At 37.2% G+C, this 27,262-nt stretch overlaps 1 protein-coding gene across 21 annotated transcripts; it reads left to right on the forward strand.

The window, feature by feature from the left end:
- The first annotated feature begins 5,024 nt into the window (after window positions 1-5,024).
- Rbm45 (RNA binding motif protein 45) lies at window positions 5,025-27,262 on the forward strand. 21 transcript variants are annotated; one of them, XR_010050894.1, is made up of 13 exons: window positions 5,025-5,451; window positions 9,084-9,206; window positions 11,378-11,504; window positions 13,767-13,886; window positions 14,604-14,792; window positions 16,467-16,596; window positions 16,742-16,826; window positions 17,031-17,197; window positions 18,657-18,856; window positions 21,509-24,160; window positions 25,363-25,434; window positions 26,158-26,199; window positions 26,477-27,262. XR_010050894.1 is itself a non-coding variant. In XM_063259359.1 (11 exons), exons 1-9 carry the CDS (start codon window positions 5,140-5,142, stop codon window positions 18,847-18,849), a joined length of 1,446 nt encoding a protein of 481 aa, XP_063115429.1. In that variant the 5' UTR covers window positions 5,025-5,139; the 3' UTR covers window positions 18,850-18,856; window positions 24,121-24,160; window positions 25,363-27,262. The 21 variants fall into 21 exon arrangements, 7 of the variants coding, with proteins under 7 accessions (XP_063115429.1, XP_063115430.1, XP_005007710.1 ...); XR_010050893.1 differs by having other exon boundaries at window positions 21,509-25,434; XR_010050897.1 differs by having other exon boundaries at window positions 21,509-25,434; window positions 26,730-27,262.

Here is a 27,262-nt window from a genome sequence, read left to right on the forward strand (position 1 = left end):
GGTATGAAATCAAGGACAAATATTTTGTCCTATAACTACCTGACATTCTATCAGTTCTTAGCAGTCACAAAAAAATCTCACTAAACAAGGAAAATAAGTGACCAACTAGTGTGAGAATGATTGTTTATCCAAAAATGAGGTAATTCCAACACTAAACAGTAAAAGTAGCAAATGTTTGTAAAGTGCTCACTGTGTGCTAAATACATCCCAAGCCATATAAATATTAACTCAATCTTCACAACTCCCTTGTGACAGTTAGTATTCATATCTCCATGTTTACATATGAAGATAAGGCAAAGATTAAATGATTTTAAGAAACCAAGTTGCTGAATGGTGAGGAGAGACTGTAAAGATGGAAGGGTCAATATTAAATTTATAACTCTAGAACCTTAACAATTCCCTTCTCAGACCTGCACAGCCTTTTATGAATACAATAATGGACACATTCCAGGTGCATAAAATGTTTTCCAAGTAAGTTACAGTGCTTAAGAAGGACTAGGTAGGGGCTGAAGATTTAGCTCAGCAGCATAAGCCTGGCAAACATGAGGTCGTGAGTTCGACCCCCGTACCAAAAAAATAAGGACTTGGTAAAATAGTGTGTAATACCGCCACACACACCACTGCCAGTTCTAACTGCGTAAAAAGAGGAAAGCGGTCACAATAATGAAGACATCAAGAAAGGTTTCAAGACCTTCACAGTCCATGCAACTGAAGTGCCGCGAAAGGGGAAGGAAGCTCGCTCAAATATTGTAAAGATGAATACCAAACAGACCATAAGACGCGTGGGATTCAGAAGGCTGCAGTATACACAGCCACAATGACGTGACCCTGAGTAAATCACGCAATGTTTTTGAATCCCGCAAGGTTCACTCTGGCCTTTTCCCTTTCTCAGTAGCTGTAACTGAGCCTTTGGAGAGCCAGGAAAAAAAAATCTAGTTTTCCAAACTCCCAACCTAGGCTTCTCTTGAATGAAGCCCTCAAACGAGGGCAGGAAGTTCTACTCAGAAACCAGCACCACCCAGATAGTGCGGATGCAGAGCGGAACCTCACCAACATAATGAAGACAGTAGAAGCTGTCAATAATTACAATAGTAACATCGTCAGCTGGCAGAGGGGTTGGGGGCGCCTTCCCCAGCGCCTTTCCCTTCTGACAAGGGGTTGCTCCTTTCTAAGCAAACCCAGGCCCACACCGCCCGGGGCATATTGGATCGCAAGCTGCCCAGTCCACTCACTACCAACCAGGCCCGCCCTCCCTCAGGGCCAGCAGCGCTGTCCTCCTGCTCCCTCTGGCCGCTGCCAGGCGTGTGCCCTCACCCCAAGTTTCGGCAGCCAGGCACGTGGCTGGGACTCCAAGTCCAGCGCCTCAAACACACTTCAGGGTAGGTGGCACAGAGAATGGCGGTATCCGCCCAGGCTCCTGATTGGCCCCCACATCTCGCGATATCCCAACTCTCGCAGATTTTAGGGACTGGCATCTGTTCCCTGAGTCTTTCTGTAACAAGGGTATTGGCCTTGTTCCAGCGCTAAGGTTCCATGCCTGCGCTTTCTGTGTGTTAATCCTTTACTTAGCCAAAGAGTTAAATTACTGACGTATATTCAGTGTGGAAACGGCCTTTCTTAACATAGTAATACCATATTTTAAGGATGATCCAAGACCGTGTGGTGACAAAAATCAAGTCACATCAATAAAATGAGCACGCCCGGCTAAGCGCATGGTACAGTGCCAAGTAAATTGGGAGTACAAACACTAAAACTCGCTGCCATCGTTCTCCATGAGTTACAGAGAAGGAAAGCAGGACGTGAAACACAGTAAATGTAAATTATTACAAAGGAATTACACAGACTACTAAAATACAAAAACTCGCAGCAAGATCTCATGGTCCCCAAAGTAGACTAGAGCTAGGCACTGTGGTGCACGTGTCATCCCAGCATTCTGGGAGACTGAGGCAGGAGGATGGCAAGTTGAAGGCCAACCTGAGCAATCCAGTGATGCCCTGTCTCATCATAAAATGAAAAAGGTTGGGATACAGGTTAGTGATACAGCACTTGCCTCTCTTATGTGAGTGACCTGGGTTCAAATTCTCTAATGCTACCAAAAAGAAAAAAAGAAAAATGAAATAGAACAGGAATAGAAACTTGAGGTTACATAGTTACTTGAGTGAGAGGTGATAAACCTGTGACAGAGAAGTAAAAATATTAAAAATATTTTATATTTGGAAATTCAATAGTGAAGAGGTTGTGAAACAGCAGTAGACCTTTCTACTATGATGGAAATGTTTTATGTGGGTTTCTTTCCAAAAGTTGTGAATAGATTTTGAGTGCCAGAAATAAGGCCAATTAAATAAAAGAACTGACTTTGTATTATTTTAATCATAGTTAGAGTAATTTATTTTAATTTAAATAGCCAGAATCACCAGATGGTTGGGTGGAACTACTCTGATTCCTATGACTTCTGTCCTGTGAGCTATACATTGAAAAGATTTATGTCATCAGTTTGAATCATAAGAACTCACTCTTCTGTGAAAAACAAATCAGAGGCTAAATATTTATTCTCAAACTAAAACAAAGCTATGCAAACTAAAGACACAGACTGCCATTTCTTGAGTGCCTATAACATCCCAAGCTAAGCACTTAGATATGTATTACCAGCAGCCAACAGCATACAGATGGGACAAACCAGAAGGTCTGAATTATATTCAAAAAAGGAATACAAATTACTGATTCACCTCCAATATATGTCAGTGGTCAAATCCACACAAAATTTGCTAATGGAGCAAAACCACTTTAATTAAATTTAATGTATATAGACTAGTATTATTAACCAAGTGTCACTGAACATTACATTATAATTTGAGAGAATTTGGAAGACACTAACAGAAAATTGCTATCTGCTCTTTGCATTTCAAAAGTCAGTCATAATATCCCAGTAGGGGGCAGGAGATTGAATGCAGTCTCATAAATATTAGAAAAGTGTTCTACAGCAACTACATCTTCATACTCTCGGCTTTCATTTTAAAAAACAAATTTGTAAGATTTGAAGTAGTAAAAATGTCAACCTCTAAATTTATGTAGAATAAATCTTTTATTATTGAAATAAATGCATTAGATTTATTTATTTATTATTGATTGATTGATTGATTGATTGATTTTTTTTCCAGTCGTGGGTATTCAACTCAGGGCCTTTTCCCTGAGCTACCTTCCCAGTTTTTGTTTTTGTTTTTCCTTTTCCTTTGAGACAGGTTCTTACTAAAAAACTGCCTGGGATACCCACCCTGAAGCTAACTGTGTGATCTTCCTGTCTGTTTTCTAGAGTACTAGGATTACAGGAGTGTTCCACCAAGCCTGGCTAGGCTACGTATTTTAAAGACTTGAAAAAAATTTAACCTTCTAGTGACCAACACATAAAAAGTCTCTAACTTAATGCTAATAGTCATTATTTTCAACCTCAGACTCTCAGACACACCAACTGTTTTCAATCTATGTAATTCATGTTCAAAGAGGTAGTATGATTTAAAATAAGACAATTCTGCTCTGAAGCTGACTGTAATGCCACTTGTAAAAGTTTGAAAATACTAAAAACATTTTAGCATCACTTTAAAGGGTGAGATGTATGACTTGGGAGTTATATTTCAAATATCTGTTGAAAATGAGTAAGCACTATGAGGAATATACAGTCATTGTATGCTAGTAATTTACAACTAAGTTTCTTATTTTTGTTGAACATGTGGCATTTCACAACTGACTTATGAAGAGACTTTGCTTCCCTAGCATTTCCCATTATTTTTGCGGGGGGGATGAATTAACTGCTCTGAATAAAACTCTAAAACTTTCAGGACACACATCAATAGTCCTATTTTACAAGAAACAGCTCAGTCAGAACACAAGAAAAGTATAAATTTCCACTAGATGGCACTGCTGTAAAAATAGTATTGCTCAGAAACTTTGCACTAACTCACATCAGTAAAATTATCATGGTGTTATTTTCTTTTCATTTATCTTGATTAGTTAAGAGAAGTAGAAGGTTAAGGCAAGATACTTCCTAGACTGACTAAGCTCTGCATTAGACAGCACCTTTATAGTGCAGCTATGGCCCGGAGAAATGATAACAATCTTGTCACTGCAAAATTCAAGATAACAATCCAGAATGCTTGAGTTTTAGTTACCCTCAAGCAACTATACATCATCATGAGAGGAGGGGAGGGAACACCACAGTTCAATGCAACGATCAAATTAATTTCTTTTGTGCGATGTACACATTATTTCATTTGATCTGCAAATTAATCAGTCCCATATGATTCTAATCATAGAAAACTAAACTACTAGTTCCATGAGAGGAGAGTGACTAATTTTAACACTTTCTCTCTTAGATACAGCATAGCATAGTAAACAATTTGACTAGATCTAAACTTGGACTGGCCTTGTAGAATCCAGTTGGAGCAGAAGTCCTGCTAAATCAGGTTACTGTCAGTCCTCACTCTTGGGTTCTGATCCCTACTAACACTTTATTATTCTTCACTAACTTGAGAAAGAATGTTGTTAAGCAGTTTTAGCAAGAATCTTTCCTTCATACCCCTGATGATGAGTAGCTGTCCATGCACTAACTCTCCTCCTGATCCTGATCATAAATCCCCTTATTGAATTCCGACTTGCTTTTTGGAAGTCAGATTGAGACCAGCCTCCATTTCAAGACCCTACTGTAGTGGTGTCAATACATAATACCAAGCCCTTCCTCCTCCTGTACAATTTGAATAAAGTATACTATGTTTCACAAGTGTCATTGTAAAATTTCAGGGAAGAATTCTTGGGCTTGGGACAATAGCCAGGCAAAGCCACAGCTGGAAAGCCTTTTATCAGGCAGGCTGCTCTGGCCTCAGGGAACAAACATTGTACAAACTGATGCCAACTTGAACCTGTCTTTAGCAGGAAGGTCTGGTCTTAGTGCGAGTCCTCCGCTACGGCAGGGGGCGAAGCAGGGCACTCCCGGAAGCCAGCACCCCTAGGGTGGTTCAGCATGACTCCTGACTCCTTGGTTCTCCGGAAGCGGAGAGGCGGATCTGCGACGAGTAGCTTGAGACCAAGGCCAAACCTAAGAGGACCGGGAGGGTAGCGGTCCCGGCTGCGGCGCCAAGGTGGAGCACGATGGACGAGGCCGGCAGCTCTGCAGGCGGAGGCGTCAGCGTTAGCGGCTTCCGCCCGGGCGTGGACAGCCTGGACGAGCCTCCCAACAGCCGCATCTTTCTGGTCATCAGCAAGTACACGCCCGAGGCGGTGCTGCGGGAGCGCTTCTCCCCGTTCGGAGAGATCCAGGACATCTGGGTGGTGCGGGACAAGCACACCAAAGAGTCCAAGGGCATCGCCTTCATCAAGTTCGCCCGCAGTTCGCAGGCTTGCAGGGCCATGGAGGAGATGCATGGCCAGTGCCTGGAGCCCAACAACACCAAGCCCATCAAGGTGCGGGGCACGCGGGGCGGGGCGGGGCGGCCGGCCGGGTGTGGGTCTCCCGGGCCCCCCCAATGCTGGGCCGGGGCGAAGGAGGGCGAGTGCCGCCGACAACTGACTTGCACCTGGCGGCTTGGGGGTGGGAAGAGGATCCGCGCACCCTGAGACCGCGCAAGACTGCGGGCAGGGGCTGCTGCGAGCCCCCTCTTGGGGACGCCCGCCTTTCCCAGCAGTTCCTGTGTTCACAGCGCATTCACTCTGGCCTACCTTGATTGAGGGACTCTGTCTGTCTCTCTGTCTCTGTCTGTATGTCTCTGTCGCTATGTCTCTCTCTCTGCACACTGTTGTGATTTTAAATAATCTCTAACCGTGTAAATATGAATGGCATATATTTGGCCATTGACCCTCAGTGTTACTGTCACTTTTCTTTAGAAGCAGGGCGAAGTAAACTGCCCTAAGAGGTACCAAATCATTATAATAGTAATGTGAATTTTGTATTATTATTAAATGAGGTTTTTTTTTTTGCATACTCTTAGTTTGTTCTAATGGCATTTTTATATTAAATTTCTATGTTTAGTTTTATGCTAAGATAATAACACATGGCAGGAAGAATCATTTTTGGGTTTATTTCTCATGAATTTGTCTTTTCAGCACAATGCTTGACACAAGGTAAACCATCAATTTAGGCTTATCTCTCTGGTCCATAGCGGCCAAGATTTTTCTGTAGTAATCAAGACTTGCAAATAACAGCTTTACCTGCTCTTATTTCAAATCAGGACCCAATCCTGAGAATCTAGTAAGTGATTTAAATTGTACACTTCACTTGCAGTGCAACAGTAGTTGCTATATATGTAATTCTGTTGAAAATTTCTGTAAAAAGTTTTCTTTACCTTAAATAGTCTCTCTCTCTGTGTGTGTGTGTGTGTGTGTGTGTGTTTCTGTCTCTGTCTCTCATTTACTGAAAATTGGAAAGAGTATTAATAGGAACTTGTAAATGAAGGACTCAGGTTTTCAGTCTTTAGAGGTCTTGCCTGTACTTCTGTTGACAAAAGAAAAGGAGCCTGAGAATTTACCATAACCCTGTAGACAGTAACAAAACACAGGGCAATCCCATGTGTGGGTGCGGCCAACCATAGGGCTTCCAAATACATGAAGTATTACTGATAGAGCTAAAAGAAGAAAGATAAATTTATAATCAACTCCCCAGTTCTCTGAAGTGGCTCAGAACAGGACATCAACAAAATTAAATATATTAGATCAGAGGTTGACGGTTTTTCAGTAAAGGATCATATGGTGAGTATTTTATACTTTGGGGGCAACAGACTCCATCATATCCTTGTTTGATTACTTCCAACAGCTCTTTAAAAATGTAAAAACAGTGTTTATAGTTACACCAAAAACAGAGCTGCAGTTTGCTGAGTCCTGCACCACACTGATAATTTTCATCTCTTTCCAGTTACAACTTTAATGGAATGAGTTTGTATACTTTTGAGTGTAACAGGACTTCAGAGCCCACATGGGCAACCAGCAAGTGCTCCAAATTTGAAGCTCACTTCCCTTGATACATTCCCACAAGAGAAATTAAACTCCCAACCCTGCTCACCTATGAAAGTTTATTGTCCAGGAAGATAAAGATATGTGAGGAAAAATCTTCCATGAGGAATTACTCTTGTGTTCTACAGAGATGTCTTTTATCAGAGATTTTAAACACATCAAGCCTCCAGAGTTTGGAAATTTGTAACCTGATAATATCTTTACGTGAGAGTCCTATTTTTGCTCCAGTACATACATATTTTTATAGCTTCCTTCTTTTGTGTTTTCCTATTTATCTGTTGCAGTTTATTGGGTTCATTGCAGTCATTTCATTTACCGTTGTGTCTAGTGGCGTAATTTTCTACTGATCCATTTCTGTTTTCAGTATACTACACAGTACTTGGCAAACAGTGCAGATTATTAAAGGAGTAATGAGTTAAACTCTAGAGACATGTCTCCCAACTCTAATAGGTGGTTTTCCTGCAAAAATAATGACCTTTTCTCATGGCTTTCATATTCAGTTTTTTCAACACTTATAAAATCCCACATAACTCTTTTTGTTTGATTGATTTTTGTTTTTCTGAGACAGGGTTTCACTATGTAGTCCAGGCTGGCCTTGAACTTAGTATGTAGCCCAAGATAGCCCGGAACTCACAGTGATCCTCCTGTCTTAACCTCCCAAGTGCAGGAATTACAGGCATGTGCCACTATACTCGGTATCCCACATGACGTTTTAAATCCAGTATCCTTCTGGGTTGCTGCCTCCTACACTGGAATTCCATAGTCCAAGTTGTTAACATGTACTGCCACTCTCTAAAGGAACTTTGCATATATACACAAAAAACTTCAATGGTCTTAGTAATTTAGTTCATTATGTTATATTTAAGTCATAAACAAAAAATCTAGCCTTCAAACTTTACCCTTATAGCTGAATAAACAAGTTGATAATCTTACAAATTTTAACATTCCTCTGGTGTAGTAGAAAACCAAGAAAAATTTAGAAATTACATAAAAGTACTCCTACTAAGCAAATTAAATTGAGTATTCTCATATCATAATGTTTCAATAAAAGTATATTGTCAATATTAGAAAAATCATCCGATGCCTTTTCCTGCTCATGAATAAAATCATTTGGATGGTCACTGAGATGAATTACATTATGGTTTTGATAACTTTTTCTAAAAATTAGTACCAAACCATCTAGACTTAAACCCAGCTGTATCATAATTACATTAAATATAAATGAACTACACATTTAAAGGAACAGAAAATAAAGACAGGCTTAAACCAAAATAGGACCCAATGAAATGACTACAAGAAACATGCTTTATGTACAAAGGTACCGAGGGGTTGAAAATAAAACTATAGGGGCTAGGGAGTTAGCTCAGGGGAATAAGCACCTGCCTTGCAAGTGCATGGTCGTGAGTTCGATCCCTGGTACAAAAAAAAAAAAAAAAAAAAGAAAACTACAAAAGCTAACATGCCATCAAAAAAATTCAGTTCAACATAAGGGATTTTAATGAATAGAGTGATTTCATAAGAATGAAAGCATTTGTTAAAAAGTATCTAATAATGTCATGTGTATGCACCCAATAAGAACTTCCAATATTGACATTACTAAAAAGACGAAGATGGGCAGCTACAATGGTGTAATCAGAAGGCTGAGGTAGGAGGATCACAAGAACAGAGACATCCTGGAGAGCTTAACAAAACCCTGTCTCAAAAGATACAAACAAAAAAATAGAAGCTGAATTCACAATGATTTTTATATTCTTCTACAATAAGTAAAAATAAATATAAAATGTTGTAATACCTATGAAATATAATGAACCTTTATTGAACTGTGTCAAAAGCTGCAAGGTACACATTCTTTTTAAGTATACTAACTTGCTCTTGCTAATCAAAAATGGAAAAACAAGTATTCAGAAAAAAGCAGAGATTGATATATAACAAAGTCATTATAGTAGAGGTTGCTTTCAAAAAAAAAAGTTTTTTATAAGATCCTGTCACTTTGTGTTTCAACCTAACAAATTCGGTACATATAATTATTAAGAATGTTTAAGGAATGGAAGAACAATTGACATCACTTTGGGGTTTTGTATGTTTCTTAGGTATTTATTGCTCAGTCAAGATCATCTGGAAGTCACCGAGATGTTGAAGATGAAGAACTTACAAGAATCTTTGTTATGATACCAAAGTCCTACACAGAAGAAGATCTACGAGAAAAATTTAAGGTATTTATGTTTTCTAATTACCTAGCATTTATGATGACTCAATCTTTAAAGGTTGTATAGTTACTAGAAATTGGAAAATAGTAATGGGGTGGCCTCATGCCAAACTTTGTTATGAAAAGACAGATTCAGAAAAATGAAGCACAAGACTCAGTGAATTTTAAGTAAGATCACACAGTGAGTAGCTGGTAGAGTTAAGACTTACACACACTGAGTCTGAATTCTGCTTTTGATCTTTAAAACTTTAAAGCACTTTCTTATCACTTCCATCTACTATCTGTTACCTGTTACAGGAGGTGAGTCAGCCAGGCCTGATCATGCGTGCTGTTATTATCTAACACTAATAATGAGCCTATGGTATGTTGACATTTTACACACAGAAAAGCTTTCTTTAATTCTCTTTCAGAAAGGTTTATCAGTTGATGTTTTTGTCCTAAAATAGGGCCTCCACAGGAGTTACATTGAAGGAAACAACTGTACCTCAAAATATAGATAACAGTAAATGAAACTTGAAGATAATTTTAAATGTTTATAGCCATTCAGTTTTATATGCAGTAATAAACTTCCACAAAAATTAGTTAAAAATAGTGTTTAAAATACTTTAAAAATTTTTTTTCTACTTATGCTACTGTGGATCAAGTGAGCAAGAAGCAAGAAAGATAAGAAACTAGAAGAAAAAAGTAATTTTCAAACTTCACTATCATACCCTAAGTGAGAGTTAAATGAAATACCTGAAAAATAACATGTCAAAACTGTATGCTCTAGACTTCTTATAGGAAGTAAAAATGTTTAAGACTGTTTATGTACAGTACTTAAGACTGTTTATTTATGTGCAGTGATTACAAATAAGATCATTACAAATAAGATTATTTATATACAGTAATTAAGTTACATATTGGGTACACAAAAATTTATTAAACAATACCAAGAATTTCTATCTAATTTTTTCTAACATTAAAAATAAATATTAGTGCATGCTTCTCAAATAGATTATTAATATTTTGAGTGATTTAGAGATATACTTTCACTTTTTCTCCTCCAAAAGAATGCACAATCATTTATGCTCCTGTTAGAAGACAGTTAAACAATTATAGCTGGGGGCTGGGGATTTAGCTCAGTGGCATAAGCTCCTGCCTTGCAAGCAGGCAGTCATGAATTCGATCCCTGGTACCGATAAAAAAAAAAAAAAAGGAAAACAATTATAGCTAATGTGTTTTGAGTGCTTAGTGTGTCCCAGATTGCAATCTAGAAGTCCAATTCCAGAGCCTTGCCCCTGACTGTAACTAAGAATTTGAAGCTACCTAGACCATATAGAAGTCTTTTCTCTCTGTGAATTATCTCCTCTGTAACCTACGCAAATTATTTTGATTTCTGTAAAGCTCAGCTTTCTACACTGTGAAATAAGCAATAACACTATTTTTGTATCCTCAAAGGGTTTCTTCAATTGCAAGGAAGAAGCTTGTTTGTATTAGTCAGCTTTGCCATCACTAGACAAAATACGTGACACCCACATCTTAAAGGAGGAGAGCTTTAATTTGGCTTGTGTTTTAAGAGGATTTAGTCTATTGTCAATCAGCTCTAAGACAGAAACATCATGGTTGGAGGACATGGTAAAGTAAAGCTACTTAGGACATGGAGGCCAAGAACCAGAACAAGAAAGGACCTTATTAGAGATAGCCCCCCAAACTAAACCACCCAGAAGTGTGCTCCATTAGTGAGTGCCCCAGATGTATCCCGAAGCAAATCCAGTTGATCCTAACCACCAGATCACACCCTTTGGCAACAAACACATTTTAAAACTATACTTAATCTCCAAATAAAAACATTAGCAACTTTATTTTATGGGGACTCAGGCCATGATTTTGGGTAATTGTGATGCAGAAGCATATTGGCTGGAAGGCATGGTAGAACAATAATTTTTAGTTCATGACAGCTGTCAACTAGAGCAGGGAACAATGACAAGGCAGAAGAGGCAAGAGGCCACACCTCCTTGACTTACTGAGATATACCCAGAAGTGAGCTCCCAATCCCCCAGGTAGATGCCAAAGCCACTCTAGTTGACATTCCACCCTGATGTCTACAAGGCATGAGTAATTACACATTTAAAGTTCTTAAATAATCTCTTCAGTTACTAATTTCGAGTCCCCTAAGATCATGTTTTTTAACTCTTATAGGTGTATGGAGATATCGAGTATTGCAGCATTATTAAGAATAAAGTCACTGGAGAAAGTAAAGGTTTGGGCTACGTACGATATTTAAAACCATCACAAGCTGCCCAAGCAATAGAAAACTGTGATCGAAGTAAGAATATTAAAGACTTTCTTTAAAATTCCAATCATTCTAAATAACTGAATCTAATACGGGTTTTTGCTAACCTACCTAGTAATTTAATCTTAACATTGGGTGTTTAAATATACATAATTCAAAGATGAAAAATATTTCTGGGTAATGATTAAGCATTCACAGAAGCATTGTTGTAAAGAGAAATCAGCATGCCTGCTTTAAGACAGCAAATTCAGTGCATACTTTAGTTATTTCAGTAGGCTTTTGAAATGTGTATTTCAGAATCTAAGGTATTAAAATTTGACTTACTCTTAGTTTTTTAATACTTATGCCATATTTATTCATTTTTTTTACCTAAACTCTTAATGGAATTAAATATACTAATAAATATGTAGGGTAAGCATAGGATTTCTAAGGTTTCCTAACCTAGATATTTAATTATAGAATTGATTTCAAGCTAAGGATCATGGTAATTGAATCTTCTGCTGTTACTAGTATAAATAATAAAAGACTAAGCATTTTAAAAATATGAAAAATATTCTTTGTCATGGTACTACTAACTACATTTTTAGAAACAAATTACTATTTTTCAATATTACGAAAATTTATACTTACAATAAAGAATTGTTAATAGAATTTGTAAATACCCTGAAGGTTCACATCAAAATTTCTTTTTTTTTTTTTCTTTTTTGATACTAGGAATTGAACTCAGGACCTTGCGCTTGCCAGCCAGGCACTGTGCAACTGAGCCATTTTCCCAGCCCCCAAAATTTCATTTTAGGGCCTTCTGAATTTACCATTTAGCCACCTTTCATTGAGTACCCTTGCTATACTCAATATACCAAATAGAGGCATACAAATAAAATATGTGGCAACCTTGGCATTTAAGGATTATGTATCTACTTTGGGCAGCAAGACACAATAGGTAAAAAATACTGAATAATAGAATAATTTTCAAATGTTCTTCAAAAATAAGAAATCTGTCTTATTTGTCTTGCCATCACCCAAATACCTAGTATGGTGATAGGCTCAGTAAAGACTTCTTGAGATCTCTTCCATAGTAAGTTCTAGTGTTTATAGGAGACTCAGTAAGAGTTTGCTAAGTGAAAGAAGTATTCAGGAGCGTGTGGGACACTGTCAGTGCTGAGCAGCAAGTGCCCCAAGTGAGCAGGGAAACAAGTTCAGAGGAGGGGAACCGTGAGAGCAGTGTCAGCCAAGGCACAGAGCCAGGAATGACCGTGTCTTATCCTACCTGTCAGGGAGACAGTCACATAAAGTGTGGTATCCCTGCTGAGAAATGATGAGACAGAGTCAACTGAGTACCTTGGAGCCACATCTGGGAGTTTACGCAGAGTTCCAGCCTAGTCCACATTAGGATCCTCATGTAGTTTGTTTAAAATAACAAAGCTTAGCTGGATGTGGTGGCACAGTCCTGTAATCCCTGCACTCTGGGAAGCTGGGGCAGGAAGATCACAAGTTTGAGCCCGGCCTGATTTAGGTACTTAACTAATTTAGCAACTTGCCAAGACCTTGTCTGCAAATAAAAAAGGGCTGGAGCTGTAGCTCAGTACCAAGGGCCTGGGTTCAGTCCTCAACATTGCAAACAATAATAGTAATAATAATAGCAACAACAACAAAGCTCACAAGACAGTTGACATAATCATAGTATTGAGCATAGGTTTTCATGGAAGCGATTAAACCAGCCAGTTTTATTTTGTTTGAATCCATAGTGTGTTATGAAAGCTGTGAAACCCTACGTACCATCCATGTATAAGCATTTTGTTTAAAGTTACAGAGAGTCCACCCCATCATTTGTATCTCATGTTTAGACTCACAGCTAAGAACTCTTCATCCAGCAACAATGAGACTGCTTACAGGACTGTTGTTATTAGTTGAAGAGATTCTAAATTGAAAACAGGCAGAGAAGGTAGAGTAAAAGATAGCATATTTTAAATGTATTTCAAAGGGAGAATCTTGGTGGCAGGTTAAATGTGAAGAAGCCGGACAGGACTTTGATGTTGAGGAGCGTGGGTACATGAATTATATCATATGCAGTTGAACTGCTTCTTCCACATCTACATTGACCCATGAGATCCTGTTAGATTTATTGTTTGTCATTTTTCAGAAAGCAAAGAAGTAGGTCTGGTGGAAATGGCCATTGTATATATTTTGCTTTGTACAATTAAATGATGAAGCTAAGTCAGGCACTAGCAACCTTGCATATTTACAGGTATGTTAAATTTTCAATGAAACTTGAAATTCCTGGATTATCTTTTTCAGGTTTTAGAGCAATTTTAGCTGAACCAAAAAATAAACCAGCCGAATCTTCGGAGCAAGATTATTATAGTAACATGAGGCAGGAGGCTTTGGGACATGAACCTAGAGTAAATATGTTTCCATTTGGTAAGTAGCCTGCTTTTACTTCAATAGTAGATCCACTATCTGCATTCTAAGTTGAGTGTTTTTTAACTATTTTATTATCTTTAGTCTATAAATCTCATCTAGTGAATTAAAATCTTAAAGGTAGTTTTTTTCCTAAAAATTAGCTCAAGACTTTCAGTTCCTTCTTCTTTAACATTTATTTTTAACTTATTTCCCATTAGTTTTCTTTGATTATTTGAGCATCATCTATATATTAAACTGTGTCAGCACCACTCTTTGAATGAACTTTTCCTTACGCAGCTAAGCAAAAAATATAGAAAATATATGCAGATATCTCTTCAGTGTGAGGCTTAATATTTTGTCTCAAAACTGTGACTTCTTTAAAATTAAGGCTCCAGAAAAGAATGACAAAAGTTGAAGCCAGAGGAAGGGAAAAGTGAGTGATGAAAGCAAAGTCTCTAGAAGTTCTTTGTCATAAAACTCTTGACACATTTTTCAGTTTTACATACTGAGCTTCCCCCTATTGGTCAGACTTGGTGTTTCTCTGATGAAGTTGGGTGACAGGGAGAGTTGTGTGCTTTCTTCTCCCTGTTCCCTTCTGGTGCTGGTGACCAAAAGCGTAATACAAAATGCAGCTTCTTTGCTCACTGCCGTGGGCTTTTATTTTCTAGCGCGTAAAGTGTTATGAGACTTTATGAATATCAAAACTTAAGATTTTCTGTTTTTTTTTTAATATTGTTGGAGATCAACAGCCTGAATTCCCAAATTTTGACAAGAATGACAGCAGAGGCCAGGAAGCTATCTCCAAACGCCTGTCAGTTGTATCAAGAGTTCCTTTCACTGAAGAGCAGCTTTTCAGCATTTTTGACATAGTACCAGGATTGGAGTATTGTGAAGTTCAACGAGATCCTTATTCAAATTACGGTAAAATATTGTCTGTGATGTTTTTAAATATATACATTTTTTATATATTACATTTTGTTAAGATGTCTTTTCTCTAATGTCTCGTTTTATATCAGATACTGTTTGTGAGATAGGAATTATGTTTCATTTCTATTTTCTATTTTCAAAATCTATTGGTATCTTAATGAACAAACTCCTAGGAACTCCTATCTCCTTTAAAGGTACAAAGTAATTCATTTAAAAAAATATTTTAACTCTCACAAAATAAAACATCCTTTGGTTCAAGTAGCACAAGGAAATACCTCAAGACCGGATTTCTGTTTGTAATCTTTTGATTAATGCCAGACAGTTTTGCTTGTTGTGGAAGAATTACAGATGAAGAGTGGCATGAAGACCCCACACTTGGCATTTCTTCCCGTTCTGTGGGCGTACCTGATTTAGTCCTGTTAGAGTGGCGTGCGTGTGGAGGAAGGAGGGAAACGCATCTGGGTTGGGGCTGGCAACCCTGGGGCAGCTCAGTCCCTTCCCGCGGACACCCCGACATGCCCACTGTTGCCCTGCCCACCTCATCTTTCGCACAGTTCTCCATCTGAGCCTCCTTTGCGCTGTCTCTGACCTTAGACAAACCTTACGCAGTCATTCTCTGTTCAGAGCTCCTAGGCACACAGGCGGTGTTCCCTGGCTCATTTGGGATTACATATATTTATCATACTGCTTTGTCCCCCATGCCATTTTACTGCCATTATCTAGCAGTAGAAATGTATTTATACTGTACCTTTTATTTGGTTAGATACATCTGATGAGCATGTTATTAGAACAGAGATGTTCTATTTCAGTTCATTTGAATGGCCATTTGATTTCTGTGTTTTAATTAATTTGATTAAAATATTAGATGCTTGATTTAGACAGTAACATAAAATTTTAGGTGTTTTCTCCAAGATAGGTTATATTTCAAATATATCTAAAAACTCTTTTCTTGTGTCACAGGCTCCTGGGCTCTCCAGTATGAAATAGTTTCGCCCTTCAGTGTCAACTTTTTGAATTGAAATCTGTCCCCTTAGTTGAAATCTCCCCCAAGGAATGTGAACTAGGTGACTTTTGTTCCGAGACCTTCTGTTACTTACCTTTTATTTCTTATTCATACACTTTTTCTTTCTCCGCTGCTGTACCTAGCTGAGCATGTTTTTTTTTTTTTTTCCTATAATACTTCTCTTTTCATTTCCTACCCAGTATGGTAGGGAAAATTTTAAAATTTCAGTGTTAAGGGGCATAGCACCTGCTTGGCAAGCATGAAGTCATGAGTTCAATCTCCAGTACCAAAATAAATAAAATAAAAATTTTAAAAATTTAAAATTTCAAAGTAAGCTTCAAAAAATAAAAATGTTGTTTATAGATATGCCAATATATAAAAGTTAAAATCATTATACAGAACACATGTTAAAACTCCACTCCCCTCTCCCCCAAAAAAGAAACTCCATTTTCTTATAGATAGCTTATTCACATTTTTTCCTAAATGTGACTTACGTTTGACTTTCTAGAGATGCTACTGAACCACACAGATATGACAAAACTTTATTTTCTGAAACCATTGATTCTTTATTACTAGTTTGTGTATCAGATTCTTTCACCTTTTAAATATGTTATAGCCTGCTTTAATCTGCTATCTTTTTCACATCTGTATATTATCTATTTTAGGTCATGGAGTGGTTCAGTATTTTAATGTAGCATCAGCTATTTATGCAAAATACAAGTTACATGGATTTCAGTACCCTCCTGGAAATCGAATAGGTGTTTCCTTCATTGATGACGGGAGTAATGCAGCAGAGTAAGTAGCACTCCTGAGTGTCTAAGGACACGATTGTGATTTGAAAACAGCTGACCCACAGTGTGACTTGCAAGTCACACAATACAAGTTACTATTACAACTGAGCATTTCCAGCTCTCTGTAAATTATCAGTTCTTGTCTCCAGTCTCCTTAGAAAAATGGCCACACAGATGGTAGCTGCACAACTTGCCTCAATGGTGTGGAATAACCCAAGCCAGCAGCAATTTCTGGTAAGTGTGTAACAGTTTAACTTTATAATGCAGTCAAGAGGATCAAAGATAAATGTGACCTTTGTTTATTACCTACTAAGTAAGAAAATGTTCCGAGTTGTATTAGAGGACCACATAGGTGCCACAATATACATGTCTGTAGCTACGGCTCAAAATTCCTGAAATATAGTGCCTCTGTGTCTTACTTTGTACCTAACTCTTCAGCAGCAATTTGGAGGAAGTTCTGGATCGCAGCTGCCTCAAATCCAGACGGACATTATACTTCCATCGTGCAAAAAAAAAGCCGATCCAGAAACTCCTGTGAAAGAAAGACTCTTTATTGTGTTTAATCCTCATCCTTTACCACTAGATATATTAGAGGATATATTCTGGTAAGATTTTAATTTTACAACATTATATTTTTGTAGTATTATTTATTTAAACTAACAACTTTAATTTTCTCACAATCTTGAAACTTACTCTATCCAGTACCTACCAGGTAGAGATGATTTGTTCTTTGGTGTTTAAAATTCCCTATTTGAAACCTGTTTTTCAATTTAGGATCATTTCCTAGTCTTCTGTGCCAACTCAAGTCCACATAGCATTTCTTGTTACTTTGTTTTGAAGAAATAAATAATGTAGAATTGTTTTGGAAAGCTGGATGTATGTAATAAGCAGATATTTTGTCTCTTCATGAAAGATACATCAACATAGACCTGTTTGTCCCCTAGAATCTTTTTCATATATCCTGTCCTCATATTAGTAATTCAGTTGGCTGTTATTCATTAAGTATCTTCTGTTTTGTCAGTACTCTGTTGGATCTGAAATTAGTATAAAACCATATTGAATAAACAGCTACTTGATGATAGGGAAGACTATATAATAAATACAAGCACAAGTTTGTGTTTTCCATACCTCCTACCTTACCTTTTCCATTTTGGTCATTTTACTATTTCCATTTCAAGACTTTTAGTGAATTAAGAAGATAGATAGGAAGCTTCTGCACAAAACATCGAGCATGTGGCCCAGATATTTTGACTTTTATATAACTGATTCATTTGTTGTGTTTCCTGAATTGCTTCTCTATGCCAAGCAGGCACTCTAAGTTCTTGAGGTGTTATGTAAACAAAACATGATGCTCTGTTAATAAGATAGCATGATCCTTGCCTCTTAGACCTGTTCTTAAATAGGTGAGTACAGCCTCGTGATGAGATTGGCACTGTGATAGGAACGAATGAAGGACACAAGAGGGGCTCCTACTTGTAGGAACTCTGAGCAGGCTTCTTGAAAGAAGGAAGGGGTACAAGGAGACATGCAGGCTATAAACTGTTTGGGCACAGGAGCAAGCTGCGGGTGTCAATAGTTTTCCCTGTCCAAGAGAGTATGAAAGGAAGCCATTAGAACATAGACTGAGAGATTATGAGAGAATGGGAAGGGGAGAGGCCAAGGGCCATGCCTGAGGGCCATGTTAGGAGTTTGCCCTTACCTAGAAGGCAGTGTGGGCAGCTGCTAAGGGCATGTTTAGGGAGGAAATGATCATGTTTTGCTTCAGAAAGACCCTGCAGGAGACAGAGTAGAGCACGGTGGGAAGGGACAAGCCTGGTGTCCAGAAGCCTAGTGAAGAGCATGAAGGGACCTCGGGCACAGGTGATCCTGATCCGAGCAAGGAAAGAGACCTGAGTGAGGATGAAGGAAATGAGCTGTGAGATGCTGCAGGAGTAAGACTGGCCTGAAATGGCTGCTGGGTATAAGGAGGATGGAAAAGGAGTGGAGAATGAACCCCACATTTGAGAACTAAGGCAGCTGTATTTGTGTGTTTCGATTGAGTTTTTTCTTTTTGCTTTGTTGCAGTCGTTTTGGTAACCTGATCGAAGTTTACCTTGTGTCAGGAAAAAATGTGGGGTACGCCAAGTTTGCAGACAGAATGAGCGCCAACGATGCCATTTCAACTTTGCATGGGAAGATTCTGAATGGGGTCAGACTTAAAGTTATGCTGGCAGATTCCCCAAGAGAGGAGTCTAACAAAAGGCAAAGAACTTACTGATTCTCAGGTAAGCACTTCTTAATCTGAATTTTAAACATGCTGGTGAAATAGTGTAGGAAGAGAAATATATGCCTATATTTAATAAGTATTTTAGTTGTGAGCTTTTCAGAAAGCACTAGTTAAAAACACTTTAACTTAAAGCACTGCTGGTAAAACTTTTAAAGCGTATGTTTAAAATGTAAAGCATTGAAACTTAAAAATAGTTTTTGACATTTAGTGGAAGAATGTGCTCTCCTATAAATAAAATCAGATTCAATTTAGGAAATTAATTGCTCTTATTATGAATATTTTAGATAGAAACAATTGAACATTCTACTGTGTTTATACAAGTAAACTTTAAAATTGAAATATTTGTAAAGATTTTTAATGTGATGAACTGATGTCTTCAGTAATGAATTAAAATAATTTTTAAAACTTTTATGGAGACTTTTTACTTCTAATAAAATGACCAAAAGCAGTATCAAATAGTGTGTTTTCTTTAGTCTTTTTAGCCTAAATATTGATGTTTTTCTGGATTTATGTTTATAAATTTGTGCATTAAAAGTACACATTCAGAAAATATTCTTGTGTGTATATATGTATTTTTTTAAAAGTACTAACCATTTACCAAAGATTCTTGTTTATTATTGATACTGACATTTACAGCCATATTATTACCTTTTCCTAGTTGTTTTCCAGAGTCAACTTAGTTTCTTTTCTATGGCACATTATATTTCTGTGACTTAGGATAACACTCTTTAAAGTTAGTTTTTTTTTTTTTTTTTAATCCTGCATTTCAGGGAAAGCTGGATTTCCTAATTTGCTGACACCTTAGCTTCTTATGTCTACTTCAATTCTAATGAATCCAGTTTGAAGTCCCTAGTTTAAAACCATTTCTTTTTTCAATTAAGGGGTCTTTCTGATTATGTGAGCCTAGCAGGTATCAGAATGAATCATCTCAGGCCATAATCATGTGGACCCTCCTCTCACAAAGCAAACAAGCTGATTAGTTCCTCTTTCAAAGAAGGCATTTGGGAATATAAAATGACCACTTGGTACCCATTATGAGTAATCTTTTTTAAGTAATTCATCGCAAAATCTGTTCTTGTTGCACCCTACAATGTTACCAGTTTAATCCCAGAAATATTAAATTTCCAGTGAAAATGAATTAGCATTTTTCTATTTAAAACTGAATTCTGTTTAGACATACTATCCCCTAAACTCCCTTGCAAAAGTTATGTTTATTCCTGTCTGTGAATATTTTAAAGTTTAAACATTCTTTCTTTTGTTCAAAAGAATCTTTGTCTTGAAAAAGAATGTCAACATCGACTTCCTACTGTAAAAATGTGTGTAAATTACTTTCATGTTTGAGCTTTTCCTAATAATTATTTACATTTTAATGGGAATATTGGACTTAAAACCAAATTTGGGATGAAATTACAGCTCCAGTAGCTCTTTTGATTGGGCAGCTGTCTTTACCTTTCCAAGCTGAGGTGCTTTACAGAATTATTGAGAGACAGTAAGACAGCAAAATTTCATGTAAATTTTTAAAAATAAAATTTTTTTAAATGCTTTGCAAATATGAGCTAAAACCCTTGCATTTATAACTTCAGTGAAACCTTTGAGATGATACCTCATCCAAAATAATGACATTCAGATGATCTGAAAACATTAAGTTTAATGGCATGAGACTACAGGCATGTGATATTATGAAAATTAACTTTTAAATACTGTCTCTTTCCCCCTTGAAAGTGATGTACATTCGTACAATTCCCTACATTAATGGAATCACATAGTCACCAGAATGACTGATCATGTAGCTATAAATTACTATTTTTTCCTTTATTCTTATTCAGGGCAAAGGTAAAGTAGGATCAGATTAGTTGAAATGCTTATTTGGACAGAATGTAATTAGTTCTGATTTTAATGGCTTCTAATTGTATCATGGCTTGTTTATTTTTGCTGTGCATCTTTTATTTACCAAGGGCTCTCTCCATAATGAGAGTGTGTTCTTTTTTCAGTGTGTTAAATAAACATACGACATACCAATACTTTCAGCCCCTCGGGGCTGAAGCAGGAGGCTTGAGCCTGAGAGTCAGGCCAGCCTGGGTGATGTAGTGAGAACCCTGTCTTTAAATCATAAGCAAACTTATTGAAGGTTTGCCAAAAGAGTATTACAGACTTTGCCACATTTGACATGATTTTGATAATTGAAGATTTTTGCTGTGGAGGAGATGTACTTGTTCCTTTAATTTGAAGAGGACCCAAACAGCTTGCTTTTTTTTGTTTCTAAGGAATAAACCTAAGGTCTAGAGAGCCACATACAGGAAATAGGAAAAGAAAGTGATTGAAGAATATAATGCAGAAGGAAGTGAAGTTTCATTTTGTGATGGGTCCTACGTGCATAATATATTTCCCTTACTAGCCAAAGAAGATAGACAAGAATTGTTTCAGAGCATCTGATTTTTTATTAATTCACAGCATTTTCCTCTAGAAGTTCAGCACAGTACCTGCTGACACCATTTTTCTAAATTTGGCTTTGCTATTTTGGAAGCAGCTATGATTAGACACACCATGTTAGTTTTACTGAAATAAAAGAATTCCTAACATTTTAGGAATACCATATACAACAGCTGTTTTAGGTGATGATTTTCATACTTGTGTTGTGTTCTTTCTACAGAAGAAAGACTAAATAATGACATAATCCTCAGCTGACTGACTGAAAATGTGACTGGACGCACTCCCTGTGGACAGCTGACAGCTTTTTTTTCATATACCTGATACCATTGTTTTATCGGGAAATCAGGGGTGGCTGACATGTATTATAAAATCCATACCTTAATGCTGAAACTAATATCATAGTTGTTTCTTAGAATAATATGTTGTTAAGTGTGGGAAACATGAAGTATTTTGAAGAAAAAAAAAAAACTATGTTGTTATGTATAGCAGAAATAAAATTTTCTTTGCTTAAATAAATCATGACTTTGGTCAATCCACATAATTGGTCTAAAGCCTGATTCCCTACAGTTTTCACCTGCTAGTCTTCACCTTTGTCGTGGACCGTACTGGAGTTGAATCTCACTCGGTCACATGGTAGCTACTGTGAATGTTCTTGCTCTCCTAAGTTTTCTGTTGATCCCAGTGGCTGCCGAGGTTAGGCTGTCACTCCAGCAGAGACATGTGTCAGCAGGATGCCTAAGTTTCCTTCTTTGAGTTCTTCATGCAAATTTGAAAGAGACCTATGTAATACCTCTTGATTATGAAACACTTATTTACTGTTTCAGTGGAAGCAACCTTCTGTTTTGTTTTCTTTCCCAGTGGCATGTAAATGAACATTGCTTATTTCAGCTTGTGTGTGTGTGCTTCTTTCTAAACTTCTCATTTACCCTTAGTCCCACTTTATTCTCTCTTACAGTTGATCTCTAAAAGCTTATTTTTAAAAGTAGAATATATTTTTCTTAAAATGAGGAAACTAGAACCCAAAGAACAATGTTTTGTGAATTAGTGCCTTTACTTTTCAGTAAAGTCATGTTTACCTCTCAGATGTACTTGGATATGAAAAATATATGATTTAGATGTTCAGCAAATTTCCAGTGTTAAAACTTCAAACATAGTAGAATTTTATCGTATATTTCTTTTTAAAACTTAAGAATGAGCCAGGCATGGCAGCGCATGCCTATAATAGCACTCTGGGAAGCAGAAGGAGCAAGGTCACGAGTTCAAGCACAACTTAGATCAAAAGACTGGGGATGAAGCTCAATATGAATGCCCTAGGTTCAACCACAGTGCTACAAAAAATAATTTAAAAGGTAAACAATATGGCTCAGTAAGCGTTTTTCACTTTGGTAAAATAACATGTGACACAAAGCCTAATAAATCTTGCAGAACTGTGTTATATAAAAAGCCAAAAAGAAAATTCCATAATTAGTTACAAAATGGTATTATATGTTCATCTTACCCTAGATAAAAAAAAAAGTTAAAAATGCCAAGGAAATTACTATAGTAAAATTTTGAATTTTGAATTTCCTTAAATTTTGCTTTATGCAGTATGTTAATTGGATCCTACTCAATATTAATGAATCTATAAAAAAGAAATGAGCAGTTTTTATCATGGGACAGTGATAAGTGTTGGCATTCAAAAACAGTGAATTCCATGATTATTTAAGGCAATGAACCTGAAAAATTGCTTTTATACCTTAAGCAGTAATTTTTAACCTTTGGTGTCCTTAGAAGCAGCTTGAGTGTTTGAAATACAGGTATAATGATTCTGCAGGTTAGGGTGGAGTTTTCAACAAGCTCCTTAAGTGATTCTGATCGAATGGTGATTAGCATTCAGTATATTAGATTGCAATATATTGACCTACAAAGATTCCCGATGTTGGACTTGAGGTTGGACTGTTATAAAAAAGTAAGACATTTAGAGAAATGTTTCCAAGTATTTTCACATTGAATGTGTTTTAGAATTAACTTCTTTGTCTTCCATTTAATACCTGTAAATATGAATTGCATTAAGAAATTGAAAAACACAAGCCACTTCAAAATAGTGGGCTATCTTGGTGATGTTAATATATTTTGATATTTTTAAAGAATGATAATTATTTGCTTTATGTCATTTAAGCTCCTACCTTATTGTAATTTTTTACCATTATTTTTGAATGAATTGTGTAAATAAATTATTTTCAAACTTGGAGCTCTAAAGAATATAGGTACTCTTTCTAAATGACAAAGGAATATGAGAAAGGTATAGTTACCAATAGCACAAAAACCTAAATAATCAGAAGGGTAGAGAAGTGTATCTAAGTGTATGTGATTGTTCTATAGTCATAAATGAATTTATAAAATGCTTTTTTGTATACCCCCAAAATTGTTAATTTAGAGGTATATTTTATTTCCAATAAATTAATAAATACATAAAACTAAAAATGAAGACAGCAAATGAGATACTTAAATAGATTTTTCTCCTTGATATAGATACATACAGGTATAATTTTTCTTCTACATTCATAGGGGTTAAGGTCTCTTAACCCTGCAAAGATTGTAATTTTTAAATTTTTGCATGAAATTCATATATGTTACCAAGGAACAAGAATTTGAAGAGAAAAGTTATTTTGTTCCATAGCTTTAGGTGTTCCAAAATTGGAGCACTAGACATTTAAGGGTTAAAGGCTTAGCATTTATCTTTCTGTTTGATTCAAGTAAAGAGGGAAAACATAAAGGTCGTCCATATTACATATGAAGTTCCATTTTAATATATGAATTCTAATAAATGGATTGCATTATTTCCTTTTCTAGAAACAGTAACTCAAGAGGTCATGGATCCTGCGAGCAGAAGGTATGGTATTACTAGAAAGTCACATGAAATAGTTAAAACATGAAATTGCAGTTCATGTATTACAGCATCACACTTTGATCATGATACATTGCACTACATTTTCTGAGGGCAGGTCTTACTCTACACTGAGCAGTGTACCAGATTCTGTTAAAAACCATTTGAATAATTATCACACAACAAAAAAGGAGAGCTAGGAATATAGCTAAGCCGGCACAAGTGCCTTCCTGGCAAGTGCAAGGTCTTGAGTTCAGTTCCCACTAACAACAAAAAAAGTTCTATTACTATCATATGTGAATTGAAGCCAGAACATGAGCACCCAGGTCCATAAGAGTAAAACCGGTCTTTCCAGCTTCTTTGAGAACTTTGAACTTAGTGTAAGGAAGTCCCTGCACTCTCCTCTACAGCTAATGGACCTCCTGGAATTTCTTCAGGGAAATTGTCTGACCACTTTGAAGATCTTATTTTACATCAACCCTCGAGTGGACAGTAAAAGAACTAAAAGCAGTCCCTGAAGTCTGCCCATTCCCCTGAAATTTGAACTCATTGAGAAGTGGATAAATAGATGTTTGAAGCAGTGTGTCACTTAAGGAGGCCAACAAGAGAGAGTGGTTTCTCTTTTTGGAAAAAACCAGAAAAGCATTATTTTACTTTGACAGTACTAGTTTAAAAATCTTTAAAACTATCAAGCCATATTAGTTAAGGAAATGCAAATTAAAACTGCAGTAAAGGGTCTGGGGGTTTAGCTTAGTGGCATAAGACCTGCTTGGCAAGCTCAAGGTTGTGAGTTTAATCCCCAGTAATAAATAAATAAAATAAATAATAAACTAAATTTTTTAAAACTACAGTAAGATCTTTTTTGTAGTAAAGCAAAAAAAATCAAAATAACTACTAGGTGTGAGGGTGTGGAGCAATAGGAACTGCTGTTGGGAGGGTAAACGGACTCAGTCACTTTGGAAAATGTTTGGCAGTGTCTTAAAGTGGAACATACATATAACTCTCAACTCAGCAGTTCCATTTCTAAGCATGTATCCAACAGAGATGTGTATGCATATTTACCAAAAGACATACAAAGTATTCTTAGCATTATTCATGATATTTTCATATTGAGAGTAGTAGCTCCACTCTCTATGAACAGAATGGGTATTTGGACCATGTTGTTCTCTGTAGCAAGAAGGTAAGCAAAGTTTTCTTTTGGTTTGAAGGAATCTGAAAAACATCCTGAGCAAAAGAAAGCAGGCAAAGAAAAGGAAATATGCTGCCTGACTTCCTCTTAAGTAAGAATTCAGAAACACCTTTGGGAAGAGTGAAACAGAGAAGTATATTCACAAGGAGGGGAGGTTAGGATGTGCTAGAAATACTTTCTTTCTTGACCTGAGTGATGATGAGCTTGTAATAATTTTTGAGCTGCATTCTGGCTCATGCATTTCAAATATTTATCTGACACCACAGTTAAAGTTCTTGTTTCTTAATGAACTAACCCAGAGCAATGCTGGTGGAACAGGTGGTTCCTGTCCTGAAGCTTTTAGGAGAAAGGGCCTTTCTTAATTCTCCCCTGGCAGAGATGGCGAGAATGTGGGCAGACACCTACTGTGCTCCCCACTGGGGTGCAACAGGCATTGCCATGACAAGGCAGGAAAGAAAGATACTAAGTTACAGTTTGTGTCAGAAGGAACACACAGTCATGGCACTGAAATAATCTACGATGCATAGAGAAAGACTGTTGGGGAATCCAATGGGTTCTCGCGAACCCACAAAGGAATTCTCCTTCATCTCTTTCTTTAAAGAGATTCTGTAGCTTGACAATAAACAAAAGGCTCCAGACCAAATAATCAGCTAACGAAACACCCTGGGTTGGATGCAGGCTGTAACCCTCACCCCCATCTATTCAGCTGCTTTGTAATGGAGAAGACAAGAAGGGACATTGGTGAGGCAACCACAATGTTTATATCTGCTTCCTAGTAGCTAAATGTATTGAGCCCCTGTCGTTTCTTTATCAGGCACCGGCTAGTTACTTTGCATACCTCTCAAAACCCTCTGAGGTAAGTACCACTTTTTTTATTTTAGTGATGCTAGGAATCAAACCCAGGATCTCGCATATTCTAGGCAAGTGCTATAAATCTGGGCTACACCTAGCCTAGAAGTAATGTTTATAAATAAGCAGATACAGTAGAAATGAAGAAACATTTTCCCCAGGGTCACAGTCACCGAATGTGGGAAAGTACTAAGCATTAATGGCTATGAAGAAGAAACACCACACACAGCAGGGTGGTTCAGTAGTTCTTGGGGGAAGGTATTATTTTTGTTCTTGGCAACTAGGACACTTGACAGAGAGCCAGCACAGCACAGAGGTGACCTAACATTTCAGTGCTGGGTAAAAGAAAATTCACAGCAGTAAGTGCACTGGTGGAACTCCCCATCAACCCCTTTCGGCAACCAGCTGATCACTAACGTGTCCCTGAAGAGTGTACTCTCAACCTGCATAGTGGAGAAACATTACTTCAGGCCTGGTAGGTAGTCTGAGCCTTCCAGAGATTCATCCGAGCTTCTCATCTGGAAACTGCCTTTCCAGAGGTTACCAAGAGAGACTGGCCAGAATTTCAAAACTGACTTGAGTTTTCATGGTGCAGCCATTGGGCCTTCAGGAGGCAAGGGAAGCCCTGTGGCTCACCTGAAGATAGTAATCTGCATGCCATCTACACCAAGAGAGTCACCTTCATATACAGAGACATCTAGCTGGCTCAGTGGATACAGGCAGAAAGAACAACCGAAGGCAATTTTTATGGCATTTTGAATATAATAAATTCTGTAAAATACTTTGGTTGAATTTTGGTGACTTTTTGTAAGAAATTGTTTCTAATATGTTGCATTTGTGCATAAGTCATTCCGTCTTTTGCTCGGGATGAGTGGGAAAAGTGACTGCTCACAGACCTCAGTGATGTGAGCACTGGCTCAGGAGTGACATGGTGTTAACATGCAGAAGGACGGCTGAGAGGTCTTGCTTTGCTTGATGCCTGTTTCTGTATGTTAGTGACTGACTGGGGAGTGGTTAGAATTGATAAATGTGTGCAGGGTCCTTTTGCAATAAAACTGATTATGATTCGA

This window comes from Cavia porcellus, unplaced genomic scaffold (assembly GCF_034190915.1).
Source record: "Cavia porcellus strain 051 isolate PalLab524CR breed Dunkin Hartley unplaced genomic scaffold, mCavPor4.1 scaffold_12, whole genome shotgun sequence".
NCBI lineage: Eukaryota > Metazoa > Chordata > Mammalia > Rodentia > Caviidae > Cavia > Cavia porcellus.